Below are 25,298 nucleotides of genomic sequence, written 5' to 3'. Positions count from 1 at the left end.
TAAAAGCGTCGGCAAAATGAGTCAATGTAAATGTAACATAAAGTGACTTCAAATGTCCTACAGACTGTTTCATTGTGGTTTTCTTTCTTTTGTAGTTGTGAACAGTCAAAATGTCTCATCAGAAATTGTGCTTCTTGTAAATGAAGATACATTTAAGCTTATTATCAAAAGCTTCTACCCTTGCAGTCAGTCAGTACATTCAGGTATATGCTTGTAAATTTTCTTTTTAAGCTGTGAGATATTTTGTAAATTAAGTCCATTAATGTTTCATACACCGCAACATCACCATAACTCGACCTTGAACTTCTACTTCAGCAGGGTTTCCTCAGGGTTATGACAGACTAGATACAGACAGGTCACAAACTGAAGGCAAAAACTGAATAAATGAGTGGAGACATATAATGAATGCAGATGATTCCACGCAGGGCACAAGAGGTCACTGAGTGGTTTGATGTAGATGAAAATGATGTGGATTATATGCTATGGTCCTCACAGTCTGCATGTCTCAATGGCAGATTTTGGACAGATGTGTTAGACAGCACTCTCCACCATCATCATCAAAACACCAAAGAGCTCCAGACACTTGTAGAATATGTGCCAAACATCACTAATTCACTGTTGTTGTTGATTGTTACCCGTCTGAAACTCCATTAATTGAATCTTAACACTCCACAGACTCTAGAGGAGCATGGACACAGCACCTGTTGGTTTCTGATGAAATGTTTAAAGCTTGGATTGGGGTTTACTGCTTACTTACCGATTGTTGTGATTGGGTGAGACTCCTGTCAATCAAAGTAATGATTGACAGGAAACTTTGTGAAATGTGTTAATATTCTATATTATCACTGTGATCAATGTTCAAACTCCACTGAAGTGTTGAGCCTTAACTTTGTCCCACATGGTTTGAGCGCGTGAGCATTTTGGCCATCCTGCTGAACTGCGTGACTCTAGGGATGTTCCAGCCTTGTGGCCACACCCCCTTCTTCCTGCAGGTAAAGTGTACACACACACACACACACACACACACACACACACACACACACACACACACGCACACACACATACACACACAGTGGTCTCTCTGTGGTTGTGTGGCCACTCATTGAAATAAAGGCTTCCCCAGCCCCTCACCCTCAACCACCACAACTGAATGCCTCACCTTAACCCTGACACCATTTCGTCACAACGATGGTTTCACACTAAAATTTGCCTGCACAACCACAGAGAGGCATGTACATACACACACACACACACATTCACACACTCACACACACAATCTGAAATTACAAACTAATTATGTTCAGCTGTGAGACTTTATTATCAAGGGTCTGAAAAGTTTTTGCTTTAATTTTTTTCTCACTTAATCAGTTTACACTAATCCTCTGGGTTTGTGTGTGTGTGTGTGTGTGTGTGCGCACATGTGTGTGTGTTTTTGTGTGTGTGTGTGTGTGTGTGTGTGTGTATGTGTGCAGGCTCTGGATGATGGGATCTTTGTGTTTTTTGCCGGGGAAATGCTGGTGAAGATGGTGGCTCTTGGGGTCATAGGTCAGAATGGTTACCTAGGCGACACGTGGAACAGACTGGACTTCTTCATTGTTATAGTGGGGTGAGTATTTGACAGACGCACCCACCCGCTTGCACGCGGACACACGCGCATCTGACATTAAATATGAGCCAAAAGTGTGTGTGTGTATGTGTATGTGTGTGTGTTTTGTGTAAAGCTTAGACACTTGTTTAATGCCAGTTAAATGTCAAGCGTGTGTGTGCGCGTGTTTAGGCGTACCAACGCAAGTGTGTGTGTGTGTGTGTGTGTGTGTGTGTGTGTGTGTGTGTGTGTGTGTGTGTGTGTGTGTGTGACAGCTCCCCAGAATGACAATCATATCATTGGGTCCTGAGAGACAGAGACCGCAGCGATTGGTAGTTAAAAGGCTATGTATCCCAGAGACAGTGTACTGTGTTCTGGTGGATTCCCAGTAGACTTTCAGGATTTGCCAAGGTCAGGCTCATCAGGATGCCAGTGACACAGCAGTGGCTTTCCCTCTTCGCAGAATGCTGGAGTACTCCCTTGATGGACACAACGTCAGCCTATCAGCTATCCGGACCGTCCGGGTGCTCCGCCCACTGCGAGCCATCAACAGAGTTCCCAGTGAGTTTCTCTCCTCCTTCCTCCAGCATACACTCCACTCAGAAAATATTAGTCCTTTTTTATTGTCTTTCATTGTTTTGGCTCTGTGCTGTGGCACATTGGATTTTAAATAAAACTGTGATTGTGAGGTTAAAGTGCTGAGTTTAAACTTTAAAAGTTTTAAAGTGTATTGGGCGAACAGTATAAGACTCTCCAGACTTTAGGACAATGCAGCAGGTCAAAGATTGTAAAGAGAGAGAAGATTTGAATGGTCAAACCGTATAACAGTCTTTATTTGATGAATCACTAACCTGACCATGGGTTTGACTTGCTTAAGACCAGATTGAAGGCATGAAGCCCCTCAAACAAGTTCAAAGTGAAGATGACTGCAGTACAGGCCTGGCAGAACATCAGCAGCAAAGACAGCAAATGTCTGCGGGTTGTAGACTTCAGAAAGCCACTGACTGAACAAACTATTGAATATGATGACTGAGCACGACTTCTTTAAGTTTATGTTAACTTGTCCAGTCAACTGTCTGTCCCCTATGATCTGTGGACCATGCATGAAAAAGACCTTTCTGCACTGTCCATCTGATTTGGAAACACCCTAAGCTGAAAGTCAGCAGCTGCATTAGTCACAGCCAAGACAATGACAAATTAGTCAGTGTCCTTGTACTCTCTGACCGCACTGTACATTCCACTTCATTTCTTTAACTTTCCAAGCTGCATAGCTAATAACAGCTGCAGCCCTCCAGTTTTAATGGACACGTGTAAACAAATCAGGACGCAGTGAACAAAGTCATTGAAATCAATGTGATGCTTGTGTTGTTCTTAACAGCTCAGCACAAAAGCTGGCCAGCCAACTTTCTGTTTTTCCCTTTTTTTAAAAACTACACTTCTTGACCTTGGCACAGCTCATACTGCACTCTTGTAAAATTGTGTGGTTTGAAGTAGCAAAAGTCTAGAGGCAGCAGGGAAGAAGATCTTGTGTCTGTGCTCTTCAGCAGTGTGGAGTGGAGGCTAATTATCAGTGTCTGAACTCTAATTATTTGCCATTCAGTTAATTGCACTGGTCCTGTTCAGTGCAGAGATTCCTTCTGTCTGGCCAACACTTTCTGTGACTGACATTTTGCTTGTTTGAGGGTCCAGTCTTGGTGTTTATGCTGTATGTGTGTGTGTGTTTGTGTGTGTTGGTAGGTATGCGTATCCTCGTGACCCTCCTCCTAGACACACTTCCCATGCTGGGCAACGTGCTGGCGCTGTGCTTCTTTGTCTTCTTCATCTTCGGCATCGTTGGCGTGCAGCTGTGGGCGGGGCTACTCAGGAACCGCTGTTTCATGGGAGAGGATGTCAAGATGTGAGTTACTATAGTAACTGCCAAATGATACGACAAGCAATGCACTGGCCTTATTAGTCCGAACACCATGTCAAAAGTTTGCTCACAACTGATCCTCGTTCACCCAGCCAGTATTTCACAGAGGGGATCGATATGACTGATAGGCTAATTTTGTTTGTTCTCTAATCAGCTCCGTCCGTGGGGAAGTAAATGTGTAAATGTGTTTTCCTGCTGGAACCTCCAGCATTAGAGATCACGAATCAAGGGATTAAGAAGGCTAAGTGAATACTGTGTGTTGGTCTTTGAGGTTTTCTCAGTGGCTGCTATGACACACACCTTCAGAGTTGCTCTGTCACCCCTGCTCTCTCCCACATGATCCCTCGTGTCATGCTCGATCACCATCTGACTGTCGCTGTTCCACCATCACTCTCACTCCTGCTCCTGCTCACATGTTCACAAACACAATCCCATAATATCACATAACATCGCATATCATCAAATACACCTCCTGACCTCACATCTGCTCGTCCATCCTGCTCAGATAATAATCACTGACAGTGTTCACATGCAGAGAGGAGGGGGTGGAGTTGTCAGATATAAGCAATTGATTGTTTCATAATGAATATAATGTGGATTACTACTGTATTGTTACTATTACTGTAACTAAATACTTTTTACTTCTAATACTACTACTCCTACTCCTCCTTCTACAATTACTTCTACAACTACTTTTATTATTATTTTTTTATTAATAATAATAATAATAATAATGGTAATCTTTATTTATATAGCACCTTTCAAAACAATGTTACAATTGGAAAACGAAATTATCCAGCAAATAAAAGTGCACTGAGTAAAATATAATAAAATAGAAAATACAATAACACATAAAGCATAGTTGAACTGGTAAAAGGTAAAACTGACATTAATAAAAGGCCTCTTAGTAGTTTTAAGAAATTACTGTGATTTATAAATGATTGAGTAGAAATTACTACTACTACTAGCCAATGATTCTCTTTTGTCACATCATGACTGCGACACATTATTACCAGAAAAGCAGAAGCATCAGTACTGACTCAAAGTGAGGAACAGCCTTGAAAAGCAAGACCTTTTTTATTCTTTTAATTGTATCGCTGGTGCAGGAGTCTGTGATTGCATCTTTAACGTATTACATCTGTTTAAGGGAAGCCAATATCATATTGCTATCTTGCTTTATTAGCATATGGCCATGTTAGCTTGGTGTACAGGAGCCTATACATTTTAACTTGAAACTAATCCTGCTCTCGATTTTACTCTCAGTGAGTGATTTGAATATTTTCCTTCTTCATAAACAACAAAATGACCTTTCCTAATAAGAAGTGAGAGCTCCACTCCTCTGTGACCCTTCTCTACACCACAGATGATTGATTGCTTATCTCTCCACCGCACCCTCCTACTCTCTGTTCTCCACCCCCCCACCACCACCACCACCACCCCCCACCCCCCCCTCATCTGTATTTCTCTCTCTGTTTCCACATTTCGTCCTTTAGCACCCTTGTGTATTTCATACTGTCTTTTTGTGCTTCCTGAAAACAGACCTTTTCTACAAAGAGCAGGTCGATAAAATGATTTATTCCCCTGAAAACTGTTTGGACTTTACCTGAATTTATCCAGAAGCTCATTGTTTGAATTCAAGGCCCATTTCTTGTTTTGGCAGTTCATAGCAGCTGGCAGTATCCTAGGTTTTCCTATTAGGAAACCAAACATGAGCTGACTAACTCTTACTAATAAGTATTATTTGTGCGGTCAAAGCCTGGTTAGCTCATTCCTCTGACCCATAGAGCTCCACTATTGTCCAAAAACTATTAAAAACGCATTAGTCAGCTGCACAGTTGCACTTGGTGACATGTTTCCTCATTTAAATGAACATGGCCAATGCCATTTATTTTGGCTCACATAGATTCCCACTAGAAGACTAAATGTCTATTAATCTACAGCTAAAAGTAGTCCCCAGCACATGCAATAAGTACGTCTGTTTGAGTAATGACTGCCTAAAACTACAGTGTCCTGCTCTTTTGAAAAAATAAACCTATGTTCCTGTTGCCATTTTAAAAGATTTACATCCCCGTAAGGACTGAAAGGGCCACAGACAGGACAGAGAAATGGAAAGAACAGACTAAAGCTTTGTTATATATATATAGGTTAATCATTTTTATAAATGTGTAATAAATGACAGAAAATAAAATGTTTTTTCCTTCACCTTCTACCCTTCTGTTCCAGGAGATACAACATTTCCTTCCTGAGTGGCTACTACCGGCCAGATGGCACCGACGACCACCCCTTCATCTGCTCGACAGAGAGAGAGAACGGGATGCTTCGGTGCTCTGATGTGCCTCGCCGCCGTGTAGGTGGGACTTCCTGTCTCCTGGGTGCTGAGGAGGCCCGTCCAGAAATGGGACTTAGAGCAGATGAACAAATCTCGTGTGTGAACTGGTATCAATATTACAACGAGTGTCGAGCTGGGGAAATAAACCCACACAAAGGGGCTATTAACTTTGATAACATTGGATACGCATGGATTGCCATTTTTCAGGTAAATGTTTTAAACACAGGAATACATTTATAGTCAATGAGTGATATGCACACCACACACCACACATTACTGTTGGTTTGTGTGTGTTTTCATTTCAGGTAATTACTCTGGAAGGTTGGGTGGACATTATGTACTATGTCATGGATGCACATTCCTTCTACAACTTCATCTACTTCATTTTCCTCATTATAGTAAGTGCACACAGACACACAAACACACACACACACACAAACACACAAGTGCTTGCTCATGATGGGAATTGTTGGGTCTCTGTAATCAATATTACAAAGAGTACAGTCTAGACCCGCTCTATATGAAAAGTGCCCTGAGATAACTTGTTATTTGGCACTAATAAATAAATATTGATTTCACACACACACACACACACACACACACACACACACACACACACACACACACACACACTCATGCACACATGTTCAAACACAAAAAGCTAAATTGCCTAACTGCCAGTGTGTGCGTGTGTTTTGTTGTGACCAGGTGGGCTCCTTCTTCATGATCAACCTGTGCCTGGTCGTCATAGCAACCCAGTTTTCTGAAACGAAGCAGAGAGAACACGCCTTAATGAAATCAGAGCAGCACGCCCGCCAGCTCCACCAATCAGCTTCCACGCTGGCCAGCGACAGCCAACCGGGAAGCTGCTACGAGGAGATCATCCGCTACCTGGCGCACCTCGGCCGCAAGGCCTTGCGGCGACTGTCCCGTTTCTATGCTCAGACACGCCCACGCTTTCACTGCGTGTGCGTGTGCCAGAGAGACAGAGGCAGTGGATCCACCAGAGGGAGCGGAGTTGGGGAGATGAATGGACTTGCCCACCGGCACTCAGGCCACGCCCCCAACGACCTGTCACACCTTCAGCAGCTCTATCATCATCACCAGCATCACCATCAGCATCATCAACCTCAGCCAGAGCCTGCCGTCAGTAATGGAGGGAACGTTTTTAACTATCCCTTCATATCGCCCCTCTTCTGTCATATCGATGCTAAAGGCCGGGACCAGAAGAGGCCGGCTGCCACGGAGACCATCAGCAGACTGCCGCAGCTGGTGCTGGAGCACGGTGAGAACAAATGGGTGTGTGTGCGCATGTGTGTGTGTTTCTCTGTGACCTCTCAAGGTCAGAATTCACAACAATGGCCTTACAGGGGCGGATTCACAGACTTTGAGGCCATTGCAAAAGTCCAGCACTGAGCTCCCCCATATTTTTGAAATTTTTGAAACTTTGAAACGTCAGCTGGTGAAACATTTGCCACCTCTGACACAGTAGAGGTGAAGAGTTTTTGGTGCTCAAAGCATTATAGAAAACAAAGAACAGCCTGCACAGTTTTTTAATCCTTTGATAGATCTTTATCAGATATTCAAAGCAAACAGGGTGCAAGGACACTGTGGTGTAACTTATACATCTAGGTAATTATCCCCAAGACAACACACCCATGCATCCCTCTCACAAGATCACACACTCAAAGGTATTGTAGTTGGACTACAAAGATAAAGAATAAAGAATGCAATGTATTCAACCAAGAGAAGGGAAACACACATATTAAATAAACAATGATTCTGTGAAAAAGATCAGCTATATGTCATCATACTTCATAACACCATAGTTTCAAAGAAAAAAAGTGTCAAATTAGAGTGTAATTCTCAAATAAAACTCATTATTCATGCCTAAAGGTTGAAGTGTCTCCAGACAGTTGAGCTAATACATTTGACTGAACTCTGCAATCTGAGAGAGAGAGAGGTTGGATGTAAATATTCATGAAAATGACTTGCAGCGGTATATTGAAGATCTTTGTACAGCATTCTTTGCATTACATGTGATACTGATCAAAAACTTTTTACTTGTAAAAAAAAAATGTTTGTATTGTGTTGTGGCACTGTGCATAGTTGCCACATGGGGAGGAGCTCAAAGTATTATCAAAATACATTTGAAACAGCAGCATCTCTTTGCCAGAGACAATGTCAACTTACTCTGTTACACACCTTCTTTGATGGCTCCCTGTGGATCCTTCAGGATTTTAAGATGTTCATTTCCCAAATGACAGGGGTTCATAAGGGCAATCCATAAAACTTTTGATTTTAAAACTGAGTTTTAAAATCAAAGCAGCAGAAGCCAAGATATCCTGACTCTTAATTCCTAGTATGGGTGCTCCAAAAACACAACCCCCAAAGCCGAAATACCCCTGATAACATCGTGATCGACATCTCAGACTCTACAAAGCTCCTCCGGTCTCAGATGATATTATACAACTGTTTTCACAGGGCTCAGCAGTTCTCCCCACGCTGAGTAAACTGACCTTGATGTGTAAAATCGGTTAAGTGAAACAAGAAAAAAACACATCCAATTTTAATACAATTCAGTAATGAATTCTAACTGTTGCTGGGACATTTTCCATGTACAAAAACTCTGAGAAATTATTCAGTATTTTGTTACATTCACTGGGGATCAATGGTCAGAATGGTTGAAAATCACAGCTCTTGATCAGTGTATTTTCTGTTTGTGTAGTAGAGAGTCATTTTCAGCAAGCCCACCCACTCAAAGTTTCCTTGCAGCCCACATTATCTATAGACACACACCACAGAATGACTAGATTGGATTTACTATATCAGTCTCCAGTGAAACATGAATTTGTTGTAATTGTGATGACAAGTGAACTGCTCGTGCTAGATTAGTGTTTGTTGTTGTGTCATTGGAGCATTCCTTCAGAGCTGCTTGCTAATGAATTCCACTGAAATCTTACTCCTGCTTCACTCCACACCCCTTCCCCCCCTACACACACACACACATACACACACAGAGACACACACACATCCCTGTTCTAATAAAAGAACTCCCCCTCTGCACAAAAGCATCCCAACTGCACTGTAGCTTCCATGTTATTGAATTTTCGTCTCCCAGAAATGAAATGAAGGTGCTCTCCTGTACTGAGCAGAGGATATATTGACTGACAGAATGTCTACATAACTACAACATACAGAATCAACTGTGAATGCCTGATTTGTGTGGCCTATGTCTATATCACCTTCTCCCTGTGTCTGTGCAGGTGGGTGCACTGGGCATCCTGCGCTACTGTTGCCGGGTGAAGTCCCAGGAGAGTCCTCAGTATGCCCCTACTGCATCTACTACAACCAACTTAGGGACAGCGAAAATGTTAATGAGCAGCCTGAAGACCAGCCTCTTGGGTACAGCAACTCATGCCATGGCAACAGCCCGTGTCATAGTAACAGCCCATGCCACTGTAGCAGCCCCTGCCGCGGTGATGCACAGGTGTCTGAGCCAAAGAAAAGGCTGTTCCAGCGCTGCTGGGCGGGTTTCCGAACTAAACTCGAGCTCATTGTTGGCAGCAGATACTTCAACAGGGGAATCATGATTGCCATCCTTATTAACACACTGTCAATGGGCATAGAGTACCACGAACAGGTATGTTTGTGTGTGTGTGTCAGTATAAGAGGCTGCACGTTTGTGTGTGCACGTGCAGAGCCATGTGTGTGCCTCGTGCAGATTGGATGTGACTACAGTTTGATTGAAAATGGATGTGCTAATCATTGTGTGTGGTGGAGTCAATAAACTTACCCTCCAATCAACACTTACAGCAAAAGCATATGGGATCACAGAGTATGTGTGTGTGTGTGTGTGTGTGTGTGTGTGACCGCATGTAGGTGTGTGCATGCATGTATCAGGAGATGGAGAAACTCATAAGACCTGAAGTGTTAATTAAAGCATGACCCTGGGACAGGAGAGAGAATGAGCAGTGTAGAGACGGGGCAGAGTGAGAGACGCAAGCGAGTGAGAGCGACTGAAGGAGGGAGGAGGAGGAGGAGGGCAGATCTGACATTGTGATTGGCTGAAAGGCAGGGATAGACCGTGGGTGGGAGATGAGGGGAGATTGCATTTGGCCCATTTCCTGAACAATATGACAGATCTGGACTTCTTGAGCTTCTTCAGTGACTAATGTTAAAGGATAAGGCCAGTCCTATTTTAGCTTTTTTTAGTATCAACAAATCCCCTGAAAAGACCAAAACCAACAATGAAGCTGTATGAATGATTATAATAACATATGAATGTGTAGCCAAAGCCTTTTTCCATCTGCCACAGAAGTGCATTGTCATCCAAAAACATTCAATACAAATAAGAACCGTACAGTTTCATTTCACCATTTCAGTGAATGTGATGAGGGCAGTTCAGTTTCAAACACCTCAAAGACTTGTGTTCGATCTCTGGAGAGTAGCTTTGCCTCATATAGGTTGAGAGCAGCTGTGTCAAGCAGATGTCACTGGGCATGCTCAGAGTCCACTCCTCGTTTATGAAGCTTTAGCTAAGAGGAATAAACTATAGTGGCTGTGTCGTAAAGAAATGTCACCTGCACCCACGATACTGTCCTTCATGTGTTTTTGATACTGTAGTTTTTGTTTGACAACAGCGCTATGGGACAGCGGTATAAGCTATTTGGTTACTCAGACAATAGGCTACTTGTTCTTATTATTAGAAATTATTAGCAATATTAGATTTGTTGCTAATATTAACCCTTGTGTTTTGTTGACATTGGCTTTACCCACTCACTGCCTGTGGTCCCACAGAACCCAGTGCTGTACCTGAAAAAAAAAAAAAAAAAATCAAAATCATCTTTCCCTTGAAATATTTTTCTCCTGACACTTGCCTTTGTCCAAACTTGAGGTTTACACATTGATGAGATGACAAAATATTGAAATCAACATAAAGAAAAACCAAATAAGGAAATATTTCATCTTATGCATGTTATGGTATATGAGCTCCAAAGGAACAAATATGTGCCCTTTGTTTGCCAACAAATCATTGATAAACAGAATAAATGTACAGTATTTTATCCAACATACACCTCTTACAAAACTCTAAAACTTCTATAACAGATATCCAAATAGTGTTATTTGGGTTTTGAAGGGGGCGGTGCTGCATAAAAAGTGACATCAACACCAACCACAGCTTGTGAAAATCCATTGTATTTAACACTGTGTAACTATTGAGCATAGGGATGAGGTCTGAGGAGTTAGGTGGCCACAAAGAGTCTCTTGAAAGTTCAATGATGAGCTTGGTTCTTTCACACAGAGACAGAATCAGTAGCAGAGAATGATAATTTGATATGGGATGGAGCTGCCTCATATACAGTGAGAGCATTAGCTGTTTCATTTGTCATCTTGGTGTCACCATATATGGATACTGTCTTACTACTCTAGACTTAACATAGTTTGGCCAAGACATTTCGTAGACTCTCGGTGGTCTACCCACATCATCCTTACATTTCTTCTAACATGAGAGCCTCGTGACCCTCTTATAAACCCTTATTACATCTCATTTGTTTAATCTGTGCAAACGACACTTAACTGTTTTACAGGGGGTTATGTGCTGGACTGTTTCTTGGCTGGGAGTAGTAATCTCCTGGAGTTTCCGCTGGTTGCCTGACAACCTCATGGTGACAGCATCCAGCCAAGAAAGAGTTTGGCACGTAATCTTACTGCAGCCTTATATTTAACAGATCTAGCACTCTGCCATTTTCCTTTGAGTCATGTTTGTCCCTCCTGCAATGCCTCAGGAGAGGCCCCTCAGTTTGAAAAGCACTGATTTAGATAATATCAATAATATTAGTAATAGATGCGCCTTCATTCATTCTACTTTGTGGGTAAAAACATCCCTTCATTCAAATTCTGGTGCAGCTTCTCTGTGTATATCGAAGATTTTATCCACACAGACCCGCACTTATAGCCTCGACTAGCATTTTAGAAATTCCTGACATGCTGAGTTTACAGTGCTCCACACCGTCAGTCTGTCTGTCTCTGTTTATTTGTTCATTTTCCTCTGTGCCCGTCCGTCTCTGTACATCAATCTTTCTCTCTTTTCTCTCCACAAACATTGCACCTCTTCAGCCGCAGGAGCTGACAGATATTTTGGAGATCAGTAACATGGTGTTCACAAGCCTCTTCAGCCTCGAAATGCTGCTCAAGCTCCTGGCTCTCGGGCTCTTTGGCTACATCAAGAACCCTTACAACGGCTTTGACAGCATCATTGTCATCATCAGGTGGGGATCTGAGGAGGGAAGCAGGGGGGGATTTGTCTGTATGTTTACCCCAAAGTGGGAAATCTGTCATTAAATCTTCTTGTTGTCATTGGAAAATCCTTGTGGCAAGTCAGCAGCACAGCCACATCTTCCAAACTGTCAGAGTGATGCTGGTTCTGGCATTGAAGCCAAGTGGTTGCACTCTAGTGCAGGGGGCCTCTATTCACTCCATTATGTAGTACTACAAGCTAAATTATGTATCTCTGCTTTAAGGCTCTGCTTGTTTACTGTGCCAGTGAATACTGCTCTCACCTTCTTTATTGGCTGGTATGTTGTAAACAGCATTGGCCCGTTTTCCTCCTTTCAGCTGCCACACGTCATAAAAAAGAGTGATTTAAGCAACTTTCCCTACCTGGAAGGGAAGCTTTTTGAGGGTGATAGTAAAGCTGACTTAAAAAGACGTACAGCTGAGGTTAAGTGGGTATTGATCCCTTGGTTTCCTTTAATGTGAATTTAACTTTGTGTTTATAATCTGCTTGTCATCTGTGTGTGTTTAAGTGTGTGGGAGATTGTGGGGGAGGCAGAGGGAGGCTTATCGGTGCTGCGTACTTTCCGTCTGCTGAGAGTTTTGAAGCTGGTGCGGTTCCTCCCTGCCCTGAGGAGGCAGCTGGTGGTGCTGATGAAGACCATGGACAATGTGGCCACGTTCTGCATGTTGCTGATGCTCTTTATATTCATATTCAGGTGCAGTATATTCTCTCTATCTCCAAGGGCAATGCCGCAGGCTGAGAACCATAAGCCAAAATGTTTCCTCAGTTTAATTATACTGATTAGTCCCTACAAAAATGATAATCACCACTACTGACCTTTTTCTTACACTGTTACAGGGCATATTACCACATGTATCATCAACTTTCACACAAACACAATTATTCACGCAGGCAGCATTACTGCATCTTGTTGCACAGTATCCATATTAAATTACCATGTAATGAAAGCAATGTATTTTTTCAATGTTGTGTGTGTGTGTGTGTTGCAGTATCCTGGGGATGCATCTGTTTGGCTGTAAATTCGGTTTGCGACAAGACAGCGGAGACACTTTACCTGACAGAAAAAACTTTGACTCTCTGCTCTGGGCGACTGTCACTGTGTTTCAGGTTAGACAAACACACAAATGCAAGCAGATGTGTATGAGCACACAAATATGTTAAATATATTAAGAATATTTCCCCACTGATGAATTACTGCTGAATTTGATTTTAAAATTAATTGCGGTGAGATTCATACAGCAGCTGCTGCTGTCACTGGCAGTAGTCCTGACAGTCTTCTCCATTATTTCATTTGCTCCAGTTTGGAAGTGCTCACACTCAATTTTTTAACAAAATATAAAAACTCTCCCAGTGGGCAGGTAAGATACACTTCACAAGCAGAGGGTGAGGAAGGGTAATGAAACACACACTCCACAGGAGCTCGTTTAACACTGATGAGCATCATTACTGTTCAAATGACAATGATATTTTAAAGGAGGACTCCGCTCTTACTATTCTCTCTATCCTGCTCTGAACAGGTAGAAGCTGTATGTTGCATTTCTGATCCATTTCGTGTGTGATGTGACTCTTTCCACCGTGTCTCTCTCTCTCTCTCTCTCTCTCTCTCTCTCTCTCCCCATCTGCAGATCCTCACCCAGGAGGACTGGAATGCGGTGCTCTATAACGGGATGGCCTCCACGACGCCGTTGGCTGCCCTCTATTTTGTTGCCCTCATGACCTTTGGCAACTACGTCCTCTTCAACTTGCTAGTAGCCATTTTGGTTGAGGGCTTTCAAGCTGAAGTAAGAGGCAAAGACACAGTTTTACTTGAGCTGCTTTAGAGAACGAGGGATAGAGAATGAGACTAATTGAGCTCTGTTGTGCTGATGATACCAAAGCTGCCTACAAGAGAATAATCTCCGCCATCCTGCCTGTGTGGTTTCTCCCCTGTCTCTCTTTATCCATCACTCTTTTTTCCTCTTTCTTTGTCAGTTATTCTCTCTTCCTCTATCTCCCTTTCCATCCCTTTTTCTCTCTATCTTTCTTTCTCGCTGACACACACACACACACTCACACACACACACACACACACACACACACACACACGACACTCTCCAGGGTAGGGATGTGTTTGATATCGCCTGCCATTCACAGCTGGTGAGCTTTTGTTGTTTAGTTTTCATCTTTTATCTCCAGCATCAGAAAGCACTTGCTCTCTCTCTCTTTCTCTCCCTCTCTCTCTCTTTCTCTCTATCACACGTATACACATACACACACACACAGATACCCTTTGCCAAAGCCGTCTGCCTCCATCTTTCTGGCGTGAATTTTAATTAAATTCAGTAAAGCTTTATTGGCGTGACTACAGGAGATCGCTGCCAAAGCCATGCACATAACTCAACTAGAGAATACTGGAGATCCCCTCCACCCGTCTGCCTCCTCCGCTCTTTGTCTCTCAGTCTTTCCCTCTTGACTTGCTCATTTTTTTCACTTTAACAACAGTCAGCAAACAGTAACAAAAGGATGGTGGTGGTGATGATGATGATGATGATGAGGATAACGAAGAATGTGATGATAGTGGTGATCCCAGTGCTGTGTGTGTGTGTGTGTGTGTGTTTTTAGGGTGATGCCAACAGATCTGAATCAGATGACGAGAGACAATCACTCTCTTACGAGGACGAGGAGAAGTTGAGAGAGTTATATGCTGCAGGTACAAACTCTTAGATCAGCTTAGGACTGGATATATAAATACAAACTCACCTACAATCACCTTAAAGGAGCTGTTTGTAAGTTTTGTTATGGCTACATAGCCAGCCTTAGCATTACCAGCTGTTTACTTACCAGTCTAGAAGAAATGTTGCAAGTTCAGCATCAAACTTAAGTCCCTTACCCACCAACAGCTGTCTACAGAGGTGGAAACCAACACCAATGTTAACTCTTGTCTCCATCGCGGCTTTTCTTCAACTGAAGTTAGCATGCTAACCAGCTAGCCCCAGCCCATCCTGTCACTTTCTGATAACAACTCACCTGAGCCTCCAATCTTCCCTGAAGATGCAGCGCTGCTCAGAGGGTATATTATCCCTCTTGTCTCTAACCGCTTGTCTTGTAATTCAACAATGGCCGAAGCTCTTATCAACAATAATCACCACCTGCTCCTGACCAAAACCCACGTTTGGTGGCAGAGAAAACTTACAAACAGCCCTTTAAAGGAGAATTTTGCTTTATCACAACTTACTGTGATGAAGTTTATTTTTGTAGTTTTGGTGACATTCAGCTTTTCCTATTGGTAATAATAACATTGTAGTCACCAAGATAACTGCTGAGATCTGGGAATACATTGACAACAAAGTCCAATACAGGTTTTAAACAAACTTTAATTTAACCAAACTTATTTTGAAGAGAACACAGAAACAGTAAAATTGTCAATCATATTTTCCAGACTCCTTTCATGGTTGAGCTTTTACCCTCCACGCTTGCTGAGGTTGTATAGCACACGTTTTTCCTAATTAGAGGTAAAGGGGTCCCTTTCGGCATCAGATCATTTTGAAGGGATCCAAAAATATTTGTAAGATTTTTAAATTGGATACTTTATTTATTTTCTTTCAATTCTTTATTAATTTAAAATGAACTGCAAGTGTCTAAAACCTGGTTTTAGATCTCTCCGTCTGCTGATCTAAAAGCAGCTGTTAATTTTTAATGTGTCCTTTGTAAAAATTGCAAACATTTGGTATCCCAATTAACATTTGGTATACAAATTTAAAAAAATCTTTAAATTATAAAATATATACTGCACAACTAAAGATAAAACTAAGAAAATATTGTAACCCCAAGTTTTAATGAACAGGAATTATCCTTTAACAAAAAAGGTTTGTGCTTGTGTTTGTGTGTGTAGAGCTCAAGATCCAAGCCATGATGCTGAGCCCCAATGGTCTCCTTAACCCAAAAGCCTCCATGCCCCACCCTCCTCCTCCACCTCTGCCGGTCATCACACACACCGCAGCCACACCCACCATAAACTCCGGCCAATCACGGAGGGCGAGTGCTGCTTCCATGGATGTCAACAGCCTCGAGCAGAGGTCACCGGTGAGCGTTGGACACATGCTTTTACCAACAGTATTATCACCACATTTACCATCGGTGTATTCTCAAAGCCTAAAAAAATGACATGAATGTATTTCCTTCCTTATAAGATATTTGCAAAGCCATTTATATTTATATTTTTTACTGTCAGATGAGTTGAGTCATATAACCCTCATTTCATTGATGTGACACGGCTTATATCTGAGGTAAATGCCAGTTTCATTGGACAATTTGTTGTGCAGGCCTAGTTGGCAGCTGATGACATGTTTACAGCTTAGGTCAATTGTCCTAGAATCATCTTCATTGGTTATAAAGGTCCTCACTATCCACTCACTTCCCAATAACCGAGAGTCGACCCAGCACAAGAGTCGGGCCAGGTCCAAATTACAGTGTATAGTTTACAATCTAATCAGGTAGCATCTTGGTCTTTTGCCCCAGGGCTCAGGTCTGTGTGTCATTATGTGTAACACCATGTCTACACAGGATGCGCAACGTGAGCAGCATGTTAGGGAGGCAGCAACAGCAGCTTCAGCGCTCCCTGTGTGTGTCTACACGGGAGGCGTTCAGGCACAGCACTGAGTTTCAGGTCACCTGTGTTTTGAAAGTGATCAAAGCCCAATACACAATCACTGTGGTTACCTGGGTAGAACGCAGAAGAATAGACTTGGACTATAAAAAACACGCTTTTATGGCTGTATAGCGTGAGTAAAATGCAACCTGTTACACTGTCAGTGTGGACAGCTGGAGTGATTAAAATAAGAGAGTACCTCTTCTGTCAGACGGGCATCAGACGGGCGACTGAAGAACATGGCTGAAGCACTGTCTTTGTAGACATGCCATAATACCCAAGTGCATCCAAGCAAATTTACTATCAGCTCAGATGATGTGGTGAGTCAGAATCATGACAGGAGAAAAATGTGTTTTCTGGAGGTGTGACAGAGAGTAAAACCTGTGCGGTGCAGGGAAAAATGACTCTCTTCAACCGTCGCTGGTTGTTAATTGGTGGCACATCATGCTATTATCAGTGTTGCTGTTCACTGTCTATGAGGGTCTGTTTTGGGGGACTGCATTTCGAATGAAGTCTATTTTAGACTGTCTGAATGTCCTCACACCCATTTGAATTGGATCTCTTTGTTTGAAAATTAATGAATGCACATTGGGTTCAGATTTCCACAGGTCTGTTTCGGTTTGGCTCCAGCAATTTGAAGAACTCCAGCATGCATTATGCATTTGCATTACATCATTATACACTGTTGTACACTAGAGCTGCACAACTGTGGTCAAGATGAGAATCAGAATTAGGGACAAGTCTAGCCTTGCTAGTGTTTTTAAGACCCCAGCTGTGGGAGCCTGAGTTGAAAACCAAACAGGGACCCATTTATGAAAACATTTATCCACAGCACCACTCGTGGTCAAAAACTCCACAGTGTGCATTTGAACTGCGGAGAATAAAATTTCTATTTGCACTCCGAAATCCAACTAGATGTTACTGTTATTTTAAAGGTGTCTACCCAGTCTCTGTGGGACAGCGGGCCAGAGAGCCGTCGCTCCAGCTGGACCAGCATCGGTCGAGCCCCCAGCCTCCATAGGAAGAGCCAGTCAGGAGAGATGGAGTCCCTGTTGTCTGACACACACACGAGCTCCAACCTCAGCAGCAGGGAGCAGTCTCTGGACCAGCCTGAGTACCTGCAGGTGCCCATGCTGCACCCGCCCGACTGCAACGGCACCACCTTTCACCTCCCTGACAGCTGCTATGACGAAGCTCCTCTGACGACACATTACCACAGTGATCAGGAGGAGGAAGAGATTGAAGAGGTGAATATCTGTTTTATCTATTTATTTTATGAAAAAATACAGATGTTTAACTGGGTCATGATTACATCCCAAGAAACATGCGTTGTGATGGTGTCCTGCTTCTGTTATTTTTAGTTAAAGCAAGTTAATATTTTTGGGGCATGTTCAAAAGTTCAAAAACTGCTGTTAATTATCTTGCAAAGGCATAAATTCCAACCTTAGTGACCTTAGACACTTACATAATATTTAATTAGCTGAGTCTAAATTATGAGAAAACACTGGGAACATTGTTGGAAAAACCTCTGCTGTGTTGGAAGATTTACGCACATGTACTGATATATAGTATGAGATCACCTCTTAAAATTCACAGCATAATAATTTAGACAATGAGCTCACAGTGGAAGAAGTAATATTTCATTTAACTGTATATTCAAGCGTGTGTCATTCGCAAATATGTGTGTGTGTGTGTGTGTGTGTGTGTGTGTGTGTGTGTGTGTGTGTGTGTGTGTGTGTGTGTGTTCCTTCCAGAGTTTATGTAAGAAGCTGAAGAAGTTGTTGGAGCCATATGAGCCTCAGTGGTGCCTGGAGCATGAAGAGTGGTCCCTCTATGTGTTCTCTCCACAAAACCGGTGCGTGCGCACACACACACAGACACATGCACACACAGCCCCTGATACTCTCCTGAGTGACCTAGGTGGCTTAAACTACAGCATGTGTGAAAATTCACAGTTAAAGTGTGAAGGTTACAGCTGAGGATTAGCTGTAAAATTTTCACTTTTATCAATTAAAACCGGCCAAGTGTAAACATTCACATTATGCTTGAAAAATGCAGCGATGGCAGTGTTGTACGTTGTAGGTGGTGTGTTACAAATCATATAAGAAATAGAGGAGGAGCTGATGATGCTCTTTCCCTCTTGCTGTGTCTGTCTTCAGGTTCAGATTGTGGTGCCAGAGGGTCGTGAGTCACAAGATGTTCGACCATGTCGTCCTCCTCTTCATCTTCCTTAATTGTATCACCATTGCACTGGAGAGGCCTGACATACAGCCCAACAGCATGGTAGCACACACATGCAAACACATGGATTCACATGTATGTAATATAGACTGTTTATGAAATTATATGTAGACTCCGGGTCTGAAAAGTGAAGCCAATCTGTAAGAGCCTTAAACCTGCATTCTATCTAATGACCATCAGAGGGCGACGCCAACTGGTTACAAAAAGAAGTCCCATTGTATTGAAGTCTATGGGAAAATGTCTCTACTTTTCATCTGATTTATTACCTCAGTAAATGTTTTCCTAATGAGTTTATTGTCTAGTTTCAAGTCTTCTTCAATACAACATGATGTTCATTTTTTAAATTATGGCTCCATTTAGAGGAAAATAGACAATTAAGCAGGGCATGCATTAAGGCGGGGTTACCGTGTGATTGACAGACAGACAGATTGACACACTGACAATCAGGATAGAGAAGGTAGCAGGTCAGATCCATCCGTCACTCCTCTTCAGCTCCACCTTCTCGTCCAAATCTGCCAAATCAGCCAATTTGCAAACTCAGCAGTTCACAAATCAATGAGTGACATCATGGTGGATTGCCACTTGGTTTGTACTCGATAATTGCGAGGACCCTCATTAGCATAATGCATTCCCAGTACAGCAGCACGGTAACAACATGCCTAACCCCAAGCTTTACCTGAAACTTATCGGTAATTTTGCAATGAAACTGTATTCGCTTTCTGCTCTGCTCTAATTTATTGATGCTATCTCCATCTTCATTATGTTTTTAAATGTTGTTTAAATGCATTTGTAAAGCTTTGTGTTTTAAAGTGTTTAAAAAAAACTGTCTAGTCTTAACACTCAAACTGCTCTTTAAAGAAATTGGTCCTCACAAATATAGAAGTACCAGATCTCACACACACACAAACACAACACAACACAAGCTGTTGACGACAGCATGGGTTCATATACTTGTAGCTGATGTAAGAGCAGATTGGAGTCATGATAACAACACGTGCCAACACAGTATGTTTTTATTGTGTTTTTGCTGGAGACGTAATGGATATTTTTTTTCGACTCATTATGTAACAAATTGTAATTAGTTTGAGTCCAAAATCAAAGCTAAAGCTACTGGGAAACAAAACCTCTGTGTTCTCTCGTGCATGTGTGTGTATGACAGGAGCGGGCGTTCCTCAGCGTGTCCAATTACATCTTCACTGTGATCTTCGTGGGTGAAATGATGATCAAGGTAATTACAAGAGTGCACGTTTTCTGAACAAGCACTTCACTCCAAAGTCATTTTCTTGTAAAAGGGCAATTTTCTTCCTGTGTTGGGATCAGAATTGCTTTCAGTCTCATTTTACGCCTCATATTATTTTATTATTTCAGTAATTTTGCTGTGTGTGTGTGTGTGTGTGTGTGTGTGTGTGTAATAAGGTGGTAGCTATGGGCCTGTACTTTGGAAACGGTGTGTACCTCCAGAGCAGCTGGAATATATTAGATGGGCTGCTGGTGTTTGTATCGCTGGTGGACATCCTGGTCTCCATCGCTTCAGCAGGTGGTAATCGAATCTTGGGCATCCTGCGTGTGCTTCGCCTGCTCCGCACTCTGCGACCTCTCAGGTAGATGCATGGGAGATTTTCTCTTATGTTTATTCCATTGAAATTATCTGGTGGACATTTGTGTGTGACTGTGTGTGTGTTGCAGGGTGATAAGTCGGGCTCCAGGTCTAAAACTGGTGGTGGAGACTCTGATCACATCTCTCAGACCCATTGGGAATATTGTCCTCATTTGCTGTGCTTTTTTCATCGTTTTTGGGATATTAGGGGTCCAGGTAAACATTTATGCTGCTGTATTCCCTGCTCATTAACTGTTGGCTGAAGATAAGGCTTAGCAGTCCAGCTTTTTACTGATGTTCCTTGAAAAATCTGCAGTTTAAACTCATTGCCACACAATTTAATGTTGCCAGACATCCGAAGCTTGTTGTATTTTCTGCTGCGAGAAAACCCAGATCACCATGCTTTAAAATTAACAAGGCAGAGCTCAGAAAATGCTCCAGGTAATGAAAAGTGAAAAGAAAAATTGGGAGAAAATGCAAATGAGCTGCTGATTATGCACCAGAGTCCCTGGAAGTAACTATAAAAACAGTAGTTCAGCTACAGGGGGGATTGTGCTGAGAATGTATTTTTTCAATCCGATTTTCACCTGGATTTTTGTATTATTCATTTTATTAATTAATACATTTTATTATCCATTTATTTTTATTTTTTATTATTAATTTTCAGATTTTTTAAAATATAATTTTTTTGAATAAAAACAAAGAATAATAAAACAATAAAACATACAATAAACCCTAATAAAACAATAAATCATAATACACTCTATTTGAGGTAAATTAGCGATCAAGATTATTATGTTGTAAAACAGTGGTTCCTGACCTCCTCATGATAAATCTGGAGGGTCCCAAATAATTAGAGGTATAAGAAAGGAAAAAATATTTCTGTAACACAGAATTTTTTGGCTCATAATTGCTTTTTCTGGATAGTTTCACCTCTTTAAGTCTTGACAACCTTCAAAAATGAAAGAAGGAAAATTTGCTCTCTGGTTGAACTACTCAAATCTCTCCTCAATATTGGTTCATTTTAAGGGGTCACATGACAAAAAAGTTGGGAACCACAGTGTAGAATAGAATTTTTTCAATGGTACTTTTGTACTAAAATATAAAGGGGCTCTGTAAGCTCTCCTCCTCTTTATGCAAGTTTCCATTTTGCAAATCTTCATGCAACTACTCAGATTTAAAGCCTGTACGGGAAAGGACGCTTGATGAATGCCGGAGCTAATATTAACGCTCAAGCATATTTCTCAAAAACACACTGGATTATCCTCTAATTAGAACACCCCATGCTGGAGTGTTTCAGGGCTTGTAAAGACTGTGAGGCAGGCCAGAGCAGATGGTACTGGGATATTTGAGCTGTAACATACAGTAGGCCTGTAGGCATAATTTACTGTACACCAATACATCAATCTTATCTCTGCTCTGTGAAGCTTTGTTTACATTACCTTCAGGTTACAGTGTTCTTTCGTGTGCTCTCATGTGTGCACACTTCTGTCTGTATGCAGCTGTTTAAGGGGAAATTCTTCTACTGCGATGGGCTCGATGTGAGTAACATCACCAATAAAAGCCAGTGTCTGGAGGCAGGGTACCGCTGGGATCGACGGAAATACAACTTTGACAACCTGGGACAGGTTTGTCACACACGTACACACACACACACACGTACACACACACACACACACACACACACACACAAACACACACACACACACACACACACATCCATCACTGACACCTGCTCTTACAAACTGATTGATAGCATGACGCTGGCTTTCATGTGCCTCACTCTTCCAGGCGCTGATGTCACTATTTGTGCTGTCATGTAAAGACGGCTGGGTCAGCATCATGTATGATGGCCTGGATGCTGTCGGAGTGGATCAGCAGGTGAACACACACATGCACACACACACACACACACACACAGTAAAAATGAACATCAGGGAGACATACAAACCGTTTATCCTGTGTATAATGCATTTGACTGAGTTTAGTTTCTGGTCTGTCGGGGAAATATTTCAGGAGGGGAGGGAAGTGTAAGGAAAGAAAAAAGGCAGGATAAATAGATGTGAGTTGACAGTGCTGGCAGTTTCACTGCTGACTCAGGACTTACATTGTCTTCTTGTTTATGCTCTCTCTCCTCTCCCCCTTCTCCGCCCCTCCTCACCCTCTTTCGTCACTCTTTGGATCACCTGCTTTTCCTTTTTGTCCCCATGCTACCTCCCCACCTCTTCTCCCTCCATTTCTTCTCTGTTCTCTCTTACTGCAGCCAATAAGAAACAACAACCCGTGGATGCTGCTGTTCTTCATCTCTTTCCTCCTCATCGTCAGCTTCTTTGTGCTCAACATGTTTGTGGGCGTGGTGGTGGAAAACTTTCACAAGTGTCGCCAGCAGCAGGAGGAGGAGGAGGCGCGTTTGAGGGAGGAGAAACGACAGAGGCGGTTGGAGAAGAGGAGGAGAAGTGAGAAAGCATACAGGGGGGTGGGAGACATACAGTGCATGGCCAAAAGTGTGTGGACACCTGATCATCACACCCTTATGAAACTCTGAAATATGTCATTTCAAAACCATGGGCTTTAATCTGCTGCTACAACACACTCCACTCTCATCTGAAGACTGTCCACCACATTTTGGAACCTGGCTGCAGGGATTTGCTTCCATTCAGCCACCACGGTGTTATTCCCAGTGTCCAGTTCATTGTGGCTACACAGCAGCTGCCAGAGATGATCCACTGCCATTCTAGCTGGTGTGTCAGTGTCCACTCTGCCAATGACTGGGGCGTCTCACTAACAGCTTATGTGTGATGTGTGGCTCTTGTCCCTGCTGTGGTTTCTTTTCACATCGGGTCTATTGCCTGTTTTTGAAATATATGTACATAAATGCCTGTATTTATTGAAAGTTTACATTAATTTAATATGTAATGATGCCTTTAGTTATCGATGTTGACTTTACATTCATGTAACATTAGACCTCACCCTGACCATGAAAAACAGCCCCAGAGTAAACATACACAAGACAAGGGTGTCTACATACTTTTGGCCAGATGGGGTAACTGTAATGTTACACTCATACATGATAAACCTCTTTTTTCCGCATACATACTTTATGAGTGGATGCATAATTTCTGCATATATTACACTCGGATACACACCTAACGCCACTGCACACTCCCTCTCTCACTCTACCTCCTCTCTATCTCACTCTGTTGTTCTCTCTCTCTCTGCAGTGTAATCTCTAGTAGTGCTCTCCCCTTAGTCAGTTAACTGTCTGGCAGCAGACAGCGAGGGGTTTCTGCCCAAAGACACCTTGAGGTGCCATGGAGTGTGTGTGTGTGTGTGTGTGTGTGATGGATAGGACTGAATTCCTGAGGTGGCACTTTTAGTCTGTACACACACATATATGCACACTCACACACACAGCACAGTGCGCCACTTGGCCCCCGCTTCATCAGTGACTTCATAGCCCATACCATATTTTTCTTGTAGAAGCATTTTAATGACCGTATGTTTATGTGTTTATGTGTTTTTGTGTTTGTGTGTGTGTGTGTGTGTGTGTGTGTGTGTGTGTGTGTGTGTGTGTGTGTGTGTGTGATGCAGGGGCCCAGGAGAAGCCATATTACGCTGACTACTCTCCATTGCGTCGATCCATCCACACCGTGTGCACCAGCCACTATCTGGATCTCTTCATCACCATCATCATCTTCACAAACCTCCTCACTATGAGCATGGAGCACTACAACCAGCCTCAGGTAACCATGGCAACACCTTCTACCCACCTGTCCTAGAACCATAGTAATGAAGCAGTATGCGGTGGGACAGTGCAGCCACAGTGGGTTGTTGAAGTGTGTGTCTGTGTCTGTGTGTCCTGCAGTACCTCGAGGAGATACTGAAGTACTGCAATTACGTCTTCACGGTGGTTTTTGTCATCGAGGCCATTCTCAAACTCATCGCTTTCGGCCTGCGTCGCTTTTTCAAAGAGAGGTATTCACGTGAACACAAAGACGCTGACAAACATACAGCATCCTCCTTAGAGAAATTGAAATTGTGCGTGTGTGTGTGTGTCAAGATGGAACCAGCTGGACCTTGCCATTGTGTTGTTGTCCATCATGGGAATTACATTAGAGGAAATAGACCTGAATGCATCCCTGCCCATCAACCCCACCATCATACGCATCATGAGAGTTCTGAGGATAACACGAGGTACTCGCACACTGTGACACAAACACACAAACGCACAAACAAACATGATGATATGTGGCTGATGAGAGCTGACACATGACAATGTTTCAGTGCTGAAGCTGTTGAAGATGGCTACAGGAATGAGAGCTCTGTTGGACACAGTGATGCAAGCTCTGCCTCAGGTAAGAGGCAGCACTGATGCTGTGAAACAGCACTAGCCTGGTTTCCAGATCTGATGAAATGCAGACGGCTTGTTTTACTTAGCGATTTATGAGGCCTGGCACTGACCGCCTCTCACAGGATTGAACTAACATCACTGATTTCCCCTGCTGGCTGGTGTTAACCCAGTGACACCAAATAACCACTAAACAAGCATGACGGTGTCCTCATGTTTAGCTAAAGGCTAACAGCTGATTCCTAAATTTATGAGCGTGGCTGATGAATTACCTGTAAAAAAAATAATACCTTTATGACACATAACGTCATGGCTGCTTTGGTGTAATTGTTCTGCTACCTGTTATCTGAGAGAAGAT

The 25,298-nt window shown here is 42.6% G+C and overlaps 1 protein-coding gene across 1 annotated transcript in view; it reads left to right on the top strand.

The window, feature by feature from the left end:
- The first annotated feature begins 896 nt into the window (after positions 1-896).
- Positions 897-25,298, top strand: part of LOC139636675 (voltage-dependent T-type calcium channel subunit alpha-1H-like) — a 33,086-nt gene continuing 8,684 nt past the window's right edge. Inside the window, exons 1-27 of the mRNA XM_071504923.1 lie at positions 897-992; positions 1,473-1,606; positions 2,049-2,146; positions 3,323-3,482; positions 5,721-6,033; positions 6,132-6,224; positions 6,535-7,111; positions 9,093-9,469; positions 11,947-12,098; positions 12,636-12,821; positions 13,117-13,234; positions 13,753-13,908; positions 14,729-14,816; positions 15,999-16,189; positions 17,690-18,001; positions 18,509-18,609; positions 18,914-19,037; positions 20,155-20,223; positions 20,412-20,596; positions 20,682-20,808; positions 22,095-22,220; positions 22,384-22,473; positions 22,856-23,048; positions 24,184-24,335; positions 24,458-24,567; positions 24,653-24,786; positions 24,877-24,947. Coding sequence (XP_071361024.1) covers positions 954-992; positions 1,473-1,606; positions 2,049-2,146; positions 3,323-3,482; positions 5,721-6,033; positions 6,132-6,224; positions 6,535-7,111; positions 9,093-9,469; positions 11,947-12,098; positions 12,636-12,821; positions 13,117-13,234; positions 13,753-13,908; positions 14,729-14,816; positions 15,999-16,189; positions 17,690-18,001; positions 18,509-18,609; positions 18,914-19,037; positions 20,155-20,223; positions 20,412-20,596; positions 20,682-20,808; positions 22,095-22,220; positions 22,384-22,473; positions 22,856-23,048; positions 24,184-24,335; positions 24,458-24,567; positions 24,653-24,786; positions 24,877-24,947 — 4,476 coding nt within the window. The 5' untranslated portion in view covers positions 897-953. The remainder of the gene's footprint in view (positions 993-1,472; positions 1,607-2,048; positions 2,147-3,322; positions 3,483-5,720; positions 6,034-6,131; positions 6,225-6,534; positions 7,112-9,092; positions 9,470-11,946; positions 12,099-12,635; positions 12,822-13,116; positions 13,235-13,752; positions 13,909-14,728; positions 14,817-15,998; positions 16,190-17,689; positions 18,002-18,508; positions 18,610-18,913; positions 19,038-20,154; positions 20,224-20,411; positions 20,597-20,681; positions 20,809-22,094; positions 22,221-22,383; positions 22,474-22,855; positions 23,049-24,183; positions 24,336-24,457; positions 24,568-24,652; positions 24,787-24,876; positions 24,948-25,298) is intronic.

Source organism: Trachinotus anak, unplaced genomic scaffold (assembly GCF_046630095.1).
Source record: "Trachinotus anak isolate AG129_WGS33_773 ecotype Australia unplaced genomic scaffold, CSIRO_AGI_Tana_v1 ptg000019l, whole genome shotgun sequence".
Lineage (NCBI taxonomy): Eukaryota > Metazoa > Chordata > Actinopteri > Carangiformes > Carangidae > Trachinotus > Trachinotus anak.
The sequence above is the reverse complement of the archived record's forward strand: the minus strand, read 5'-3'. Positions and strand labels throughout refer to the sequence as shown.